Source organism: Delphinus delphis, chromosome 3 (genome assembly GCF_949987515.2).
Source record: "Delphinus delphis chromosome 3, mDelDel1.2, whole genome shotgun sequence".
Taxonomy (NCBI): domain Eukaryota; kingdom Metazoa; phylum Chordata; class Mammalia; order Artiodactyla; family Delphinidae; genus Delphinus; species Delphinus delphis.
Window position 1 is genome coordinate 48,139,174 of NC_082685.1, and position 15,575 is coordinate 48,154,748.

Here is a 15,575-nt window from a genome sequence, read left to right on the forward strand (position 1 = left end):
ACTCCATTAATCCATACAACCACCAACTCTAATAGTACATACGAATATTATCCTCGTTTTTGCATAAGGAAACAGGCACAGAGACATCAGTGAACTCGCCCAAGGTCACAGCTAATAAGTAGCTGTACCAGAATTCAAACCCAGGCAGTCTAGCCTGGGAGCCTGCCCCCTCCACTGGCCTCTCCTGGCTTCCCAGGATGGCGAGTTCACCGTCTTAACAACTGGCAGAGGGCTGCACTCAGAGAGCTGCTCCTCGCATCGAACTGAAGCGAGCCTCTACCTACCACCTGCCTTGGCCTGAGTGCAACCCTCTAGAACCACAAGGACTTAGACAGCTTCCCCCGCTCAGGACAGCTTCCATCTCGTGGCTCCTGAAGCCACGTCCTTTCCACATCTGCATCCTGCAGCCATTCCCTCTGTTTCTGGTCACCCGGTTTCTGCTATGGTCAGTCAGGATCTGTCCCCCAAAACCACTGTGTCTTACAAGGTCCTGAGATGAGGGAGATTAAGAGAGAATCCAAGGAGACTGTATTATCCTATAACGTTCTCCCAGTGTCTGGGCGGCCAGGTAAGTCTCAGGGCCAAGACTGCCATAGAGAGAGCAACTTTCATAAAGACCTTGGGACTGTTGATGTTTTAAACACTTCCCAAGGCCCTTCCACTCCTTCATCCCCATCCCATCCTACTGCTGTCTGGGCACCGTGCTGTTCATTGTCTGCTCACCTGAGACCCACTGCCCACTCCTCCTGGCCCTGGTCTGAGCTCTGAGGTCCCACGGACTGTGTCACAGGCTCCCTGGCTTTCAGCTGGGTTTGGCTAACGAGGGGCACCTGCAGGCTGAGGCTGAGTGGAGAGAGGGGCTGTGTACATGTCTCCCTTGCACCCGCCCTGCCCGGCCGTGATGGACTTGGCTCCCGTCCCGGCTGCTCTGCCACAGATGCAGCTCTGGCCAGCCCTTCCCTTTAGGCTTAGGGTGGTGACAGCCTCCTGCTGTTGCTGACTCTGGATGCCGCACTAGGTCTTGTGGGTCCCCTGACCCTGCCCACAATTTTGTACACACTCCCTCCACACTTAAACCCTTTGAGGTGTGCCATCTCATTTCTGCCAGAGACTGCCCAGCCCAGACACCCACAACTGTACCAATTCGGCAGGGTGTGGGTAGAGCGAACCTTATTAGGAGAGTCCACTTGCTGAATTGACTGCTGCCTTTTATCATGGGATGTTAGGTTTTGACCTTGAGAGCTCTTGGCATCTTACAAACTTGTCAATATTTATCTGGGCACTTTACTCCAAACCTCAAAAATACTAAATTTATATTTCTTCCTATACTTCCTTGTTTACTGGGTTATAAATGAGCCTTAGGTCTGGAGGCACAGTGATGGAACAGAAGCATCCTAACATAATTAGCCAGGAAGGAAGGAAGAGAACACATTGGGCTGGAGATGATTCTAGCAGTCAGTGGGGAGTAGAGCAAAGTTTGAAAGAACTTGCCCCCTCCAGGTTCACTGATCATTCTATTTTAATACCAAACCTCCGTATTTATGAACACTGAACCAATACTGGATCTCTCTGCCTGTTACTAAATGTCCCAAAAGTGGTTGGATGGATTCTTCCCTGAATTTGGAAACCATGTGTGGAACGGTCTGACTTAAAACGTGGCTCACATGACAAGGGCAGCCATTCCCCAGAGCAGCTGGAGGTGAGAGCAAAATACGGGAGGGGAGACACAGGCCAATGCTGGGATATGCCAGGGGTAACTGGTCTCAGTGGATAAGCCCCCATTTGAAGGGCACAATGGCAGGTGTCTCCAGCTGCTGCTGTTCACCTGTAGCGGGGCTGCTTCTCACAGGGGCAACTCTACGAGCTTCCTCCAGAATGCCAGGGTGAACGTCATCTGGGCCTAACTTAATTCACAAAATTTAAGGCAGCTTCCCAGAAGCACAGGGAGGCCAGCTGGGGGGTAGTGGCATTCTATGCAGCTGGGTGTGTCTGGTAACGCTCTTCTGGAGACATGCGCACGTTTGTCAGTAACCTTCTCACCCTGCGGGCTCTGAAACTAAGCTCATTAATCCTACTGTGGTCTGGCCCCATTCACAGCACCAGGGGAGCTATCATCTCTCTTGTTCTGGACTGGAATCTTCAATGAGGACAGCCTGTGATCAAAGTCTCTTCTCTTTTGTGGGAGCCACATGGCCGTGCTGACCCATATTGAAGTTGCAGTCAGTGATAACTCTTATGTCTTTTTTTCATTTGAACAGAGGAAGAAAGGAAAGGAAATAGTCTCATCGATGGGCAGTATCCAGGAATCGCGGACGAAACTGAATGTGGATCTGGAGTGAAATAATGATGAAGCAATGGTGGGCAGGGCCTACTCAGGGCTGGCTTGTTTGGGGACTGTCTCTAGAGCTTCTCATGAGGAGTGGGTTTCCTGCTCTGGACCACTTCCCTCCTTTCTGGTCTTCATGGCCCTTTGACATGAGAAAGGCTGCAAGAGGTGTGCTGACTGCCAGGCCCCTCCCCTGCTCACTGCAGTCCTCTCCGGCTCTGCGTTCCTCACCTCCGTTACCTAACTTCTGTTTATCTCTCGGGCGTGGGCTTAACTGTTTCTTCCTCAGGACTCTTCTCCCAACTGGTCCTAGACTGTCAGGTCCCTCTGTCCATCTGCAGCATCATCAGAGCACCCTGCACTTTTTCTCCCTGGCACTTATTAGAATGGCATCTGATTATCCATGGACTTACGGGGTCAACGTCATGAGGACAGGCAGGTGCAGCTCGCCAGAGCCCAGCACTTAGCCCAGAGGAGACATTCAAGGATGCATTTGCTTAATGAATGAATGAATAAATTACATATCCAAGGGACCTGTGAGGTCATCTGACTCAACTCTCGTCCGTTCTGCCACATCCCTGCAAATGAGGAGTGTCTCTGTGTTTTAATGCCTCTGGGGCTGGGAACTCAGACACATGCGCATAGTTTGCTCCATCCCTGGACTTCTCACACGACTAGAAAGCTCTTCTTTATGTTTGCAAACCCTTTATAGTCATGTTTCCACATTCATATGGCTTCTTCCTCCTGTCTGCCTCTTTATCACACGCCACTATCTCCACATCAACATCCCCCCCAAGACCCACTCCAAACACCACTCTGACCCAAATTTCACTTTGCCCTGGCCTCAAGGACTCAGGGGGAAGAGGCACATCATTATTGGTTTCAGAGCTTCTCCTGAACTTGATGTTATCCCCGTAACTATTTACAAGGCTGTGGGTTCCGTGAGGGTCCGTGTCCTCCCTGTCCCCGACTGCATCCTCAGGACCTAGCACGGAGTCTAGCACATGACAGGCACACACTAGACATTGGCTGGATGGAAACCTGACTGCTGTCTTTGGCTGTCCTTAGAGACTATTTAATTAACAGGCCTGGGGATGAGCAAGGCTGTTCGGTGGCTGAAAAGGGATACATACGCAGATGACTCGGTTGGGTGACCCGATGCTAGATCCAGGGGGTGAGATGGAAGTTTCAGACGTCCGCCTATGCTGTGGGAGAGATGAAGACAGAGGTTGAGAGACGGCATGTCCAACCTTGTGGGGAGGGGGGAGATGCGGCTATAAGAACGCAGTTCTTTGGGGAACATTAGCAATACTGCTGAAAGCACTCTCTGGCTGTTTCTGTACTGTCTCTTTATTTTCTGCCTTTTTAATCAATGTCTGATTGTGAATGAAATTGGAAATGCACAGGACTTTATGCTGTTGAACAGGATTTTTTTAAACATATTTTTAATTGGCCTTTTAGATAGGAAGCTACTCATAAAACTCTTCATTCTGGCTTATCCCAGTCAATAGTGTATTTACTTTAAAGGAATAAAACTGGTTAGCATCATTCCTTAGCAGTTTGTTTATACAAAACATAAAGGTAGGTTAAACGTCATGTAATTGCACAACATACTGATTCTTTTTATAGTGTATCCATTGCAAAATGACATTAACCTAAGTGAGAAACTTAAAAAATCTTTCTCTGGACAATGGCAATGATGGACTCATGGCTCCTTTAACAGAACAGCACGAAGTTTATCTTGCTGCATCTAAGAGCACGATGTGGTTAAAAAGTAAACAGATTGGAAATCAAGGACCGCTGGTAAACTATGCGATGTTAGGGATCCTGAATTCCTGATCTGTGAAATGCAGGGGCTGGTCTCAAGGACTGCTACATTCCCTCCCAGACCTCCCATCCTGCAACTTAAAGCATTCTAAGTTGGACTATATAGCACTGCTTCCCAAACTGTAGACTGTGAGCTAGCGTGGCTCTGGGGAGATGAATTTTGGCAGAAAGTTTGATAATACTGAGTCACAGAGCGAGAGAATAAAATGTAAAATTCTACTTCAGTCCCCTTGGTTAGATCAAGGAGGAAGTCTTAATTTGGTCCTAATACATTTCAATAACAATTGCTAATTCCATCTTCCACACCTCACCCACCCCTCCTTTTTTTTTTAAATAAAGAGAGTTCAGGTAACATGATTTAGCTAGAATTTCTAAGAGTTATTGTTATGAAATATTTCATTTTCAATGAATTTATTTTAGGGTTAACCTTCTATTTATAAAAAATAATACTGGTTTTCCACTGGGTGATATAAAGTTTTATTTTAAAATAAGTTTGATGAAGTAAAAAGTAGTGAGTTGACGTAAAGAAAAAAATGAAGCATATAATAATATGGGTGACACACAGATACAGCAAAAAGCATCGGGGTTGTAGAGGGATAACTGAAATTTGAGAAATGCCAATAAAGAGAAGGAAACTGTGGAAGAAAAGGACAATAAGGTTTTCTTAGACCTTAAAAGGGAGAGGCCTTGGAAGAAACGGGAAAAAACTCACAGCTCAAAAAAAATATGTATCAATAGACCACCAGCTCTTTCACAAATGAAACAGATGAGATGGCAAAGGGGATAATGTTTAACCAGCTGGTCAGAAATTGTACACATGTGTTTTTAGTTGAGATTCTAGCAGGTAACTTTAATAGCATCCCAAGGGCCAAGTTGATATCTGGGGGCCAGAGTGTAGAGACACCCCAGCACACAACCCAGGTCTCCCCTCCATACCATCAAGGACTCAGGAGCTGTGCCCCACCCCTCTTGCAGTCCTTGGATCAAGAACCCAGATCCACAGGACTTCCTAGTACTTGTCAGAGCACAGTCATTCAGAGGGACACAGGTCCTCAGCTGCTCTAGCGTGTGCCTGGGGACGCTGGCTGTGCTTCTGCCCGGTTGCATTACTGTGGGCAAGTCACCGCCCTCTTTAAGGCCTTGGTTTTCTCACAAGCAAAGCAAAGACACAATTCCTAACCCACCTGCCCAATGGTGTTAAATCAAATCAGACGGTGGCTGTGAAGATGCCTTGCAAACTGTCCATTTCTGTGACAATTTTAACCACTGTTATTAATGACCTTCGGCTGGGGAAAAACCATGGCCTACGTGCCTCAGAGAGGTCACCATCTTGGTAAGTAATGGGAAGGGTATAGCCTCACCCCAGAAACACTAAAAACTCACATTCATACAGTGCTTTACCATTTTCAAAGTGCTCTCACATCCAACGTCTTAATCCCTTCGAAAACCCCATTGAGGTGGATGTTACTATTAAGGAAATCCAAGGATACAGGCACACATTTGAAAGTGTACACACTAAGGAGTGACTCTCTAGGAAAGCACAGTGCCCCCAGCCTGTGGCTAGAAGTAGCTGGTTTGGTATCACCACCAGCTTGCTTACCTTTAACTTCTTCTCTGCCCGGGCTGCCTGTTTGCAGATGGGGTGCCAAACCTCAGAGCCTAAGGGGCCAGGAAAATAACAAAGCCTCAGACCTTTCACACCTACTAGAATTTGGGGTCTCTCCCCATCCTCCACCTCCGTTTACTCCCCTGCACAGCAGCCAGGAGGACCCCCTGGTTTTCAGATCTCTGCCGCCACATTGATTCAACCACCCATGCACTCTGCCTGTCCAAACCCTGCCCTTCCTCGAGGTCCACCTCTCACATGACATCCTGTGACCCTTCTTACCTGGCAGCTGGGAGTGACTTCTCTCTCCTCTATGATCCATCGTTCTTTGTCCCAGCAATATGGTCTTAAAACATAGTAGCTTGTGGATGTATCACTCCCACTAAATTAAGAGCTCCTTCTGGGTGGGAGCTGAGCTTTCTTCATTGCTGGGTCTCCCATGGCATCCAGCATGGGGCTTTGGTCTCAGCAGAGGCCCCGTACATGTTTGTGGGGTGATTACATGAGCGGACGATCGGCAGTGAGTGACACAGAGCAGGTGGTCAATAAATATTTGTTGAATGAATGAATGGCAGTGGAGGTGAAATAAAGTGACAGACTGCGGTGAACTCCAGCCTTCCTTTCTCTTCAAAGACTTAACGACAGTCTACCAGAGCTATCACATTTAAGGGGAGGGGGTGTCATGATGTATATATTCTGCTTGAGAGCACTATCCTGACCTGCTAATTTCTAAGAGACTCCAGACTCTTCAAACTTAGCATAGTCGGCTGCCCACATTCTCTTGTGGATGGGGGTCCAGTTGGCCAGCCCCAAATCGGAGAGGCCAATTTGGAAAGGCATGAGCAACAGGTGGCTGGTCATGTGCTGAGAAGAAGCCCCAAATATTACACATTCCCCAAAGAAAGGACAGGTGTCCTGGATTAGAGGGAAAAATAGGAACATATTATCCCTCTGGTGCCACTGCTCTTGTAATCAACCCTGAAAGGAAAGGAGCCAGCAAATGGCTAGATTCCTGAGCTCCCAGATGGCATTTGTCTGACTTCGTTTTTAGAATATCTTTTCCATTATGGTTTGTTGCCTGGAACCCCTAGGACTGGATACTGGCTAAGTGACAGGGGGGTGGTGTAAGGTTGAACAATGAGGGGTAAAAACATGGTGGTGAGAGGAGGGGCCCAAAGTAAGGAGCCCTGCTGGGGCTCTGCTCCGTCCCACTTGCTTCATCTGAATAACAACGAGGAGGGCTTTGGATGGTCTTGGAGATTATATCTTAAAAATCCTAATTCTAGGGCCAGTTTTGTCACTTGTGGGATGGGGCTCTCTGATTCTTCTTTGCTGATGTTCCTGGGTGTTCCTAATGGGTTCTGCATGAGATTACTTCCTTCGAATGTAAAGTGCAATGGCTCTCAAAGCCCAGTAGAGGGACCCTGGGTCTGCAGCTTGATTCGGCAATCTTAGGGTGTGTCCACTACCAAGTGGTGGGGTTGGGATCCTAGCTTCGGGAATTATTAGGGAGAGCATTTCTGGTCCTCTCCGAGTTGCTGCTGAATCCACCAGAAGTTGTTTATTGCAGTGGCTTTGGCAGGAAGCACGTTACAGGTCACTGTAGGAAATGGATCAGGTGGACACAGATGCCTCAGAAGGTTGTGAGATTAAGTGAAAGAGGCAGAGGCACAGGGAAGGTAAAAGGAAGGTTCTCAGAGGGGGAAATGGTGTGTAAAGCGAGGGCATCAGACTAGATGGTCTCTCCATGCCATTGACGTATCTGTTCTGAAATAAGGCTGAACCACAGATGGCTTCAGCATTCTGCATACGGGAAAGCAGGTTTTTATAAGAAGTGTGTGTGGGGGGTGGATGGGTGGGGGAGGGATCAAAAGGGAGAAAGAAACTATAATTAGAAATTTTAAAAAAGCAGAAGTTTGGGTTTTGGCAGTATATCATTTAAATTAAAGAGGGAAAGGATTTGTTGGAGGTTAGCAATAAACTTAGGTAAATGAAGGTAAGAAAAGATGATTTGTTCATGAAGACCCCTGTAAGATTAGGGTCTGCATATGTCATCAGTCAATAGCTCTCATCCTAAAAGACTACCTGATTCAGAAATGAATGAGTGACTGGTTGGATCCCATCTTCGTATTTTAGAAAAAGAGACAGACTGATATGCACCCACAGGACAACGGTAATCAGGATGGAGAGGTGACTCAAAATTAGGCCTTAAGGCAGGGTCTTCTCCATGGAGAAGAGAAGACATAACGGAATGGGGAAAAGGGTTTTTGAATATTTTAATGCCTCTCTGTGGGAAGAGAGATTAACTTGCTCATCATGTCTTATAAAGTAGAACAAGGATTAAGGGCAGGGGAGTGGGAAGTACAAAGTATTGGGTGCACTTTTTGCTTGTTAGACTCCTGATTCCACGAGTTACACGCTCATCCTCTGAGACTATCACCCACAATTCCAGATTCTGCAGTTAAAACCTCCTGTAAATGTGATGGAAGTGAAGGATTAGCTACTTCTGTATCAGCTGACTCAGAGATAGAAACCTAGATCTCCAAAACTGTCCCTCAGCCAGGCATTAAGGCTGTTTTTAATCCTTAGCGGAGTCAGCATTCAGCCTTCTCTCTCTGACTGGTTACAGCACACACCATACCTGTAACACTGTGAATTATTTAAGGTTTGGGAACCCACCCACCTCTCTGCCAGGCCTGTAAATTCAATTTGCTAACTCCATTTTTTTTTTTTTTTCACATTAGTGGAGATTATAATACCAAAGCTGGAGCTGGTGCCACAGTCTTCCAGAAGCCCAGCCAGGCTTACAGACACAGCAGGGACTGAAACCGGCCCACCCGAAGGTTCTGTTTGGCCAACGCAGTGTTTTTTGTTTTTTTTTTGTTTTGTTTTGAAGTATTTTTGAAGATGAATGCTTTCAGACCCTGCTGTCTGCCTCCTGGCCTTTCTCGCTCGTTTAAGTAGGCATTGAGTTTTCAGCTTCTGATCCCAGCCAGATGGTTAGGTTTCTTCTCTGGATTTCTCTTGATCATAACAGGGTGAGGTTTCCGAGCTCTGCCTTTATGGTAGAAGCACTATCTTTCTGACACAGCCTTGCTAGGACCTTGGAAAGGCTCCTTTAAAATCCACCCTCGAATAAACAAGCGTGGTGTATCCATATAATGGAATATTATTCAGCTGTAAAAAGGAAGGAAACACTGACACATGGTACAATGTGGATGGAGCTGGAAAACATTACACTAAGTCAAAGAAGATAGACATGAAAGGCCACATCTTTATGAAATACCCAAAATATTCTGTCTTAACACAGAAAGCAGATTCGTGGCTGCCAGGGGCCCAGGGGAGGGGAATGGGGAACACCTGCTTAATGGCTATGGGTTTCCTTTTGGGGTGATAAAAATATTTCAGAACTAGATAGAGGTGGTGGTTGCAGAGCACTGTGAATGTACTAAAAGTTCCTGAAGTGTTCACTCCGAAATGGTTGATTTTATGTGAATATTACCTCAATTAAAAAAATTCCTCCCCACCCCCATCATTAGGGGGACCACTTCTGTGAACCATGGGGCACTCTTCTCTTCACTTGCTACTAAGTGTTCCAATCTCAGCAGGAGGAAAAGAGTGAGCCCTTTTGTTGAATTTGACATGTAATAACAACAATATCATTGCTATAATCTTGGCCACTGGGAAATCTTCACCATATATGAGGCAATTTATGTATTATTTAGTGTAATATTCTTAAGACGTTCCAATCCTGGTTACATCGTTTACTAGCGGCATCGTCTAGAGCAAGTCAGTTACCTCTCTGTGCTTCAGTTTTCCCATCTAGAAGATGGGATGATTACAGTACCTGCCTTGTAACATTTGTTGTACGGATTCATGAGTTAATGCACGTAGAGCACTGAGAACAGTGTCTGCCAAGAGCAGGCACTATGTAAGCGTAGTTGTTGTTGTTATTATCTCCTGTCCCCTACCCAAACCCCCTGTTTGCCAAGATCTAGTTTGGGTGAGGGGAAAGGAGTAATGGAGAGACTTGAAGGTGGTGGGTGGTGTTTACTCTCCTACTCCCAGAGCAGAGGGCTGGCTGGGCAGGTGGAGTCACTGAGCAGAAGCTGGGCTTAGCTGCCGGCGCACCCTCCTGGAAGGTTGGGCTGGTGCCCAGGGATGAGGCACCACGGGAGAAGTGGAAAAGACCGGTTTGCCTGGACCTGACATGATCAAGTGGGCTTGAAGCTTAATAAAGAGCTTAAGGGAGAAAAGTGCTTGGCTACTGTGATGCTGGTTACCATGAGGATATCAGGCAGGACAAGCAAAAGAGAATGGCAGTCCCGAGATGCCCAGTAATTCACAGGATACTACTAATAACAGTTAGGACCATAATTCAAATGTATTGAGTGCTTCATCTGTGTCAGGCACTGAGTATTCTTATTATTCTTATTGTTATTATTATAACTAATATTTAGAGAGTGTCTGTGCCAGGCCTTATGCTATGTACTTTATAACAATGGTAATTGAGTAAAAAATAATAATGATCAATAACATATGCTGAGCCCTGTGCTAAGTGTTATCAATAATGATGGTAATATTGACAGTAACCAGCATTTATTAGTCATGGCTCAGGGGGAATGGCCATTTCTACACGACTGGGTGTTTATCATGAGCTTGCACTGGTGGAGCTGGTGGCGCCAGGCTCTATGCTAAGCCTTTCCCATGCATTTGCTCATTCAGTCCTCACTGAGCCTGCTGACATAGGCCATGGTTATCACCGTTTTCAGAGAGGGAAACTGGGGTTCGGGGAGCTTAGATGTTTTGCTTGCTCGCCCATCGCTGTCTCCCTGCCCTGGCCTGGGTGTGGGCATGCAGCCAAAGTCAGGCTCCTTGGAGTCTCTGGGGCTTCACTGTGCCCACGGTGCCCAGGAGCTGGCCGTGCCCTCCTTCCCCTGACAGGGAGGCAGTCAGTCTGGATCAGGAGAGCATGAGGCCACGCACAAAAAGGAGCAGGGAGAAGACCCACTTGCTGCCCCCGTGGGCCCCTCAACCCGGCTGTGCTGCTCCTGGACTCTCCTAAGTTCTGTGAGCTCATCAGTCCCCTTTTACCCAATGCTGCTCGAGCTGAGTTCCTGCCACCTAAGAAGTCCAGACCAATAAAACATCTCATTGAACTAACACCCAAGCATCTGACAAGTTCCTGACTTGCCCGGCAGGCAATTTTGTTTCCCAGAAAAGAGGAAGCAACCAGGGAAACTGCTACTCTGGACCTAATTCTGACCAACATGGACAAACTGGCTGGTGAAGTAGATGTGACATGTAACCGGTGAGAAAATCGCCACGCTGTCTTGAGTTTGTGGCGTGAGGAGCAAGTTGGAAACAGACTATCTACATACAAACCTTAAGCTACTATGCTGTAATATTTTCTGTATGATTCAAGATGTTTGGTAACCCTAAAAATCTAAAACAAATTTGCAGCTCATCAAAAATGAAAATGCACTCTGTTTAAAATGAAATATGCTTCGAAGACTCAGACTTGAGGAAATGTCAATTTAGTTCAGTTAACAGGCTACATTTGAAGAGTCTAAAATTATGTAGCAGGATTGGGGAAACAGAAGATTTAAAGTTTTTAAGCATAACTCCTACAACCTAAGCTGTCAGTAGAGAGATCCAATTTAAAATAACAATGTTAAGCTACTAAATTATAGCACCAATATTACGTTAGTGCCTTTTAAAGTGTGGTTTGACGAGATGTGGAGATGATGACTGAGGGCTGGTGTCCACAGTCCATAATGATGGGCGGCACCTCTCTTGAACATCTGTCAGCTCAGGGCACCTCTTATGAGGTACTTGTCAGAGGGAAATGAGGCCTCGGCTAAATACCAATGGCTTCTCCAGCTGAGCCAGAAAGACACACCTCCTGGTACCAGGACCTTATATCATCTAAACTGAAGAAAAAAAATACATGGTCTGAAATAGAGTCAGTTATACAAGAGAAGGCTTTGGTGTAATTATCAAAGAAGCTTTCAGGGCTCTGTTTTGGATTTGCATTAACCCAGAACTAAAGCTTTTCACTTTATTTTGGGCCATGGACAGCTCTGAAAAGTTGATAAAAGCTACAGACCCTATCCTTAGAGAAACACACCATATGCAAAATCTGGCAAGCAATGCCGGGGGATTCATCAAATTCAGAAGGGCAATTATGAACCACAGGCTAAGAATCCTGATAATAAATGGAAAAAATTGTCTTTAACAAACCAAGCAAGACAGGCCAGCTAACCTTGGCTCAGGGATCTAACCTGTCTATGAATGGCTTTTAGTTCACAGGGTTGTGAGGATAAAATGAGATACTGCATTTAAAAGTAAAGTGCTTGGCACATAGTAAATGCTCAGCATATATCAGCTGGTGGCATTTATTATTATTATTATTAGGACCTACAATTTGTTATAATACTTTTCCTTAGCAGCAAGATTTGTCCTAGGATCTCATAAATAATTTCCTGCCTGGTAGGTTTTAATTAAATATACAAATGAGAGCAGAGACTTATTCGAAAACATACAGCTTAAATCCTATGTTTCCAGTGTTATGCTCTGTCTCAGGTCCGCAGAATAGGAGTGCATTTAGTGTAGACAGAAGGAGAGAAAAAAGCCTACCTTTCCTTTTTCCCAGGTACAGGCACATTTAGAACAAGAGCAAAATCTATCTCACAAACCACATTTTGGGTTTAGAAAAATTCCCACAGATCCAGCAACTGTAACCTTTGTGATATTTGTATAAGTTTTGCCCTTAACCTGCAGCATTTTGGTTAATATTTTGCTGCATAAAATCAGTGACCTAATTTCCTGGTGAAGCCCAAATGAAGGGTTTGGACAAAAAACAGATTAGAAATCTGGCAACTTTACAAAAACAGTTAAAAGACTGCACAACAGAACTTGAAACAAATAAAAGAAAACTTGCTCCTGTCTCCTGGCGCCCCGGAAATTCTTATCCAGACAGATGTCAGACTTCTCCCAATTAGAGTCCATCAGAAAGCCATTACATAGCAATTAAAACACAAACAAACTGACCAAAAGAACCTCCTGAGGCTGGTTGCCAGTTACATAGTATGTCCGGCCACGGGAATGACAAGACAGGGTTTGTAAGATTTGCAGGCTTCCTAACCCACTCTCTTGTGTGCACGTCACTTTGTGGGGCACTTGGCATCTTCACATTCGTCCTCCCCTCTAATATTCTTGAGGCCCTTGTGGAGAACGCTTGCTCTCTGCGCAGCCGGTATGTGGGCCTGCCTCGGTTTCTCCACCGCGTTAATGCTTCCTGCCCTGTGGGCCTTCGCACCTGCTGTTCTCTCTGCTGCCACACTCTTCCCTCCCCCCCTCACGCTCCCACCTCCTACTCAATGTCAAGGTCTTGGCTTGCAATTTCCCTTCCTCGGCATAGCCCCTCCGGGCCTCCCAGACTAGATGAGGAGCCTTATAACATACTCCAGTTACTCTCAAACCTCCCCTTCACAGCGTTCATCGCAGCTTGTCACTGCGTGTTTGCACTTCTGTTTGATTAAAGTCGGTCTCCCGCTACTGAGAGTAAACTCCACCACGGAAGCAAGCACCCCTGCCTCGTTCATTTCAGGGCACCTGGCACAAACATGCCCTCCGTTCGAGTGGATGAATGAAAGACGGTGTAATTATCCTTATTTTACAGGTGAAGGAAGAGACCTCAGAGAAAGAAGTTACTTCTCAAGGTCACAGCCCATTAGCAGAAGTGCTGGTGCTTGGACCCAGGTGTCCTCCTGGCTGGTTCTCACCACGCCTATGCTGCCTGGAAGGACAGTTTTCTTGCCATTTCTGGGGAATATAATTTTGAGTCTTGGTACCCCTGCCTGGAGAGGGCGTCCAAGGCAAACACAAGGCCAGCTTTCAGTGATAGCAGAAACCCCTGGTGGCTTCCACCCCTGAGAAGCCCACAGCCCGAGTCAGCATGACTCTAGCAGCGGATGGCCTGGACCCCCTCATTCCAGGATCACTCAGCATCCCTCGAGGCAGGTCCTTGAATGCCCTACAATTACTCCCACTCTCCCAGAAGCCCGGGTTGGGGTCGGGGGTAGGGATGGGGATAATTAAGGAGGGGGGTGACAGGCTCTTCTTTATCACCAAGAATGTCTCCACGTCCTGGAGGCATTTCTGCTGAAGGTTTGATTGTGCGTTCTCTCTCATGATGACAAAGCTACCCCATCACTTAACTCTTTCAGCATTCTGTGAAGTTCTGGTCCAAAGCAGGGCTTAGAAGATACTGATACATGAGGATGTGAGCCCCAGGAGAGCAGGGAACTTGTGGGACTTGCTCACGGCTACGTCTCTGGTTGTTAGGACAGCACTGGGCACACAGGCGGTGCTCAACAGGTATCTGCTACATGAAGGAACTAAAAGCTTTCTGTGTGTCAGGAACTTACTATATTGCTATATTATAGGGACTGTTACTAGCCCATTTTATGGCCTAGGCAATAGGGGTTTAGAGAGTTAAGAGATTTACTCAAGGTCAAAAACTTACTAAACAGTGGAGCCAGGATTCAAAGCACTAAATGGGCGATTAGGATTGGTAATTCAGGCAGTAAGGGCAAGACCTTGATTTCTCGTGATATGAACATGAGAGGAGTTTCAACACTAGGAAATATCTTCATCAAAGAAGGGGGAGAGGAATTCATGCAACAAACTTTCAGACCAAGCACAAAGTCCAGATTCTCAGGGTCCATGAAGGTACCACACAGTTTGCTGAGACTCATGTGGGCTTCCCAGCATGTAATTGCATGTTCCTGCAGCAGGAACCACTCAGGGACCCAGGCACTGAGGGATCAGTGCTCATGGAAAGGGGGAGGCCTAGTCCTTCAGAGATCAGAGTAGCGGGCAGGGCTCGGGTCTCAGGAGGCAAGATGGGGAGAGCCCTGGAGTGGGAGTCATAAGGCCATGTCCCCCTTTGCCCCCTGTACCCTTGAGCTCTCATGCAAATCTCTTCGTGTCTCTGGGGCTCACTTTCCCCATCTATACAATGAGGGCTGTTACTTTACAGCCTAGAGTGACTCCTGGGATCGATTCACCTCTAATACCTGCAAGACTGTACATACAAGTAAGTAGCTGTAGAGTCTCACAGCATCTTAGAAATGGTCATCTCGCTCAGTCCAACAAAGGAACCCTGCTCTAACCCTCCTAGGAGGTGGCATGAGATTCTGCTGAATAGCTCTAGGCTGGTGGTTCTCAACCCAGGTTGATTACGCCTCCTGGGGGACAGACGTGTGGCAACGTCTGAGATATTTTTGGTTGTCGCAATGAGAAGGGGTACGTTATTGGCATCTAGTGGGCAGAGGCCAGGGATGCTACCAAACACCCTGTAGTACACAGGGACGTCTCCACACGGAAAGATTATCTGGCCCCATATGTCAACAGTGCTGAGGTTGAGAAACTGGCTCTAGGCAAAGGGGATTCATTACATGTTGAGGGAACTCCTGGCATGGGCATGTGTGGCTAGGACAAGCTTGATAGGAACATATGCTCCTTGTAATGGCCCCCCTGACCTTCCATCTGCCTTGTGGGGAAACTGGGAGGAAGGTTTCTCCCCAAGAAATGCCCTCCCCAAGACGGCTATTCAAACAGCTGCGGATGGCTAGTACAGCAATTCAGCCAACAGCGATCACCTGTAGAGTGAGCGCATGTGGGTCAATGCCAGGGCTGAGGGGCCAACGTCAGAAGCAAGGTTCTCAGGGAGATGGCCAACGGCTCAATGCAAGCTGGAGGGGACCAGGTGCAAACAAAGGGCTGAGGGGGTTGCAGGAGGAGGGACTA

The 15,575-nt window shown here is 46.8% G+C and overlaps 1 protein-coding gene across 5 annotated transcripts in view; it reads right to left on the reverse strand.

Moving 5' to 3' along the window:
- The window catches only part of ABLIM3 (actin binding LIM protein family member 3), a 144,985-nt gene that overhangs the window by 36,267 nt on the left and 93,143 nt on the right, over positions 1-15,575 (reverse strand). For all 5 annotated transcript variants that reach the window (XM_060008574.1, XM_060008578.1, XM_060008575.1 and 2 more), the window contains exons 9-10: positions 5,754-5,812; positions 3,460-3,531 (exon numbers count right to left, since the gene is read on the reverse strand). In XM_060008574.1, coding sequence (XP_059864557.1) covers positions 3,460-3,531; positions 5,754-5,812 — 131 coding nt within the window. The remainder of the gene's footprint in view (positions 1-3,459; positions 3,532-5,753; positions 5,813-15,575) is intronic.